Source organism: Onychostruthus taczanowskii, unplaced genomic scaffold (genome assembly GCF_017590055.1).
Source record: "Onychostruthus taczanowskii isolate IOZ18803 unplaced genomic scaffold, ASM1759005v1 scaffold842, whole genome shotgun sequence".
In the NCBI taxonomy this organism is placed as follows: domain Eukaryota; kingdom Metazoa; phylum Chordata; class Aves; order Passeriformes; family Passeridae; genus Onychostruthus; species Onychostruthus taczanowskii.
In genome coordinates, this window is record NW_024506355.1 from 1 (window position 1) to 1014 (window position 1014).

The window sequence follows — 1014 nt, forward strand, 5'->3', positions numbered from 1 at the left end:
CAGGAAAACGGTGTGGAAATGCCAGGAAAACAGCAGGGAGGGGGAGGGAGCTGGGCTCACTTTGGGCCGTTGTGCCACAACCTCGGGAGAGTTTGGGAATTTTGTCCCACCCTGGGATGATTCCCAGGGGTGTCGTCCCTCCCTGGCCGGATTTTGGGGGGTTTCCTGGGCTTTCTCGGCAGGTTTGGCAGCGGGGCAGCTCTACTCGTACCCGGCGCGGCGCTGGCGCAAGAAACGCCGCGCCCACCCCCCGGAGGACCCCCGGCTCTCCTTCCCTTCCATCAAACCCGGTAATTCCCCCATTCCCTGCTGCATTCCTGGGAATTCCGCCCGGATCCGCCAGCATCCCTCACCCACCCTCCCTTTTCCCATTTTTTTCACCATTTTTTCCATGATTTTCCCCCTTTTTTTCCCCCATGTTTTCCCATTTTGCCCCATTTTTCTCTGGTTTTTTCCCCATTTTTCTCTGTTTTTTTCCCCATTTTTCTCTGGTTTTTCCCCATTTTCCCCTGGCTTTTCCCCCATTTTCCCCTGTTTTTTTCCCCATTTTCCCCTGGGTTTTTCCCCATTTTCCACTGGCTTTCCCCCCATTTTTCTCTGTTTTTTTCCCCATTTTTCTCTGTTTTTTTCCCCATTTTTCTCTGGTTTTTTCCCCATTTTTCTCTGGTTTTTTCCCCATTTTCCCTGTTATTTTCCCATTTTCCCTGTTATTCCCCCCATGTTTCTCCGTGTTTTTCCCATGACTTTTCCGTGTTTTTCCCATGACTTTCCCGTGTTTTTCCCATGACTTTCCCGTGTCGCGGACGCGGAGCAGGCGCTGAAGAAGGAGGGGCCGCTCTCCCATTCATCCCCATTTTCCCTGTTATTTCCCCCCATTTTCCCTGTTATTCCCCCCATGTTTCTCCGTGTTTTTCCCATGACTTTTCCGTGTTTTTCCCATGACTTTCCCGTGTTTTTCCCGTGACTTTCCCGTGTCGCAGACGCGGAGCAGGCGCTGAAGAAGGAGGGGCTGCT

General features: G+C 52.3%; 1 protein-coding gene across 1 annotated transcript in view; it reads left to right on the forward strand.

Moving 5' to 3' along the window:
* Positions 1 to 4: 4 nt before the first annotated feature.
* Positions 5 to 1014, forward strand: part of LOC121346830 (zinc finger protein ubi-d4-like) — a gene marked incomplete at both ends in the record, with an annotated part of 10818 nt that continues 9808 nt past the window's right edge. Inside the window, 2 exons of the mRNA XM_041424958.1 lie at positions 5 to 290; positions 981 to 1008. Coding sequence (XP_041280892.1) covers positions 5 to 290; positions 981 to 1008 — 314 coding nt within the window. The remainder of the gene's footprint in view (positions 291 to 980; positions 1009 to 1014) is intronic.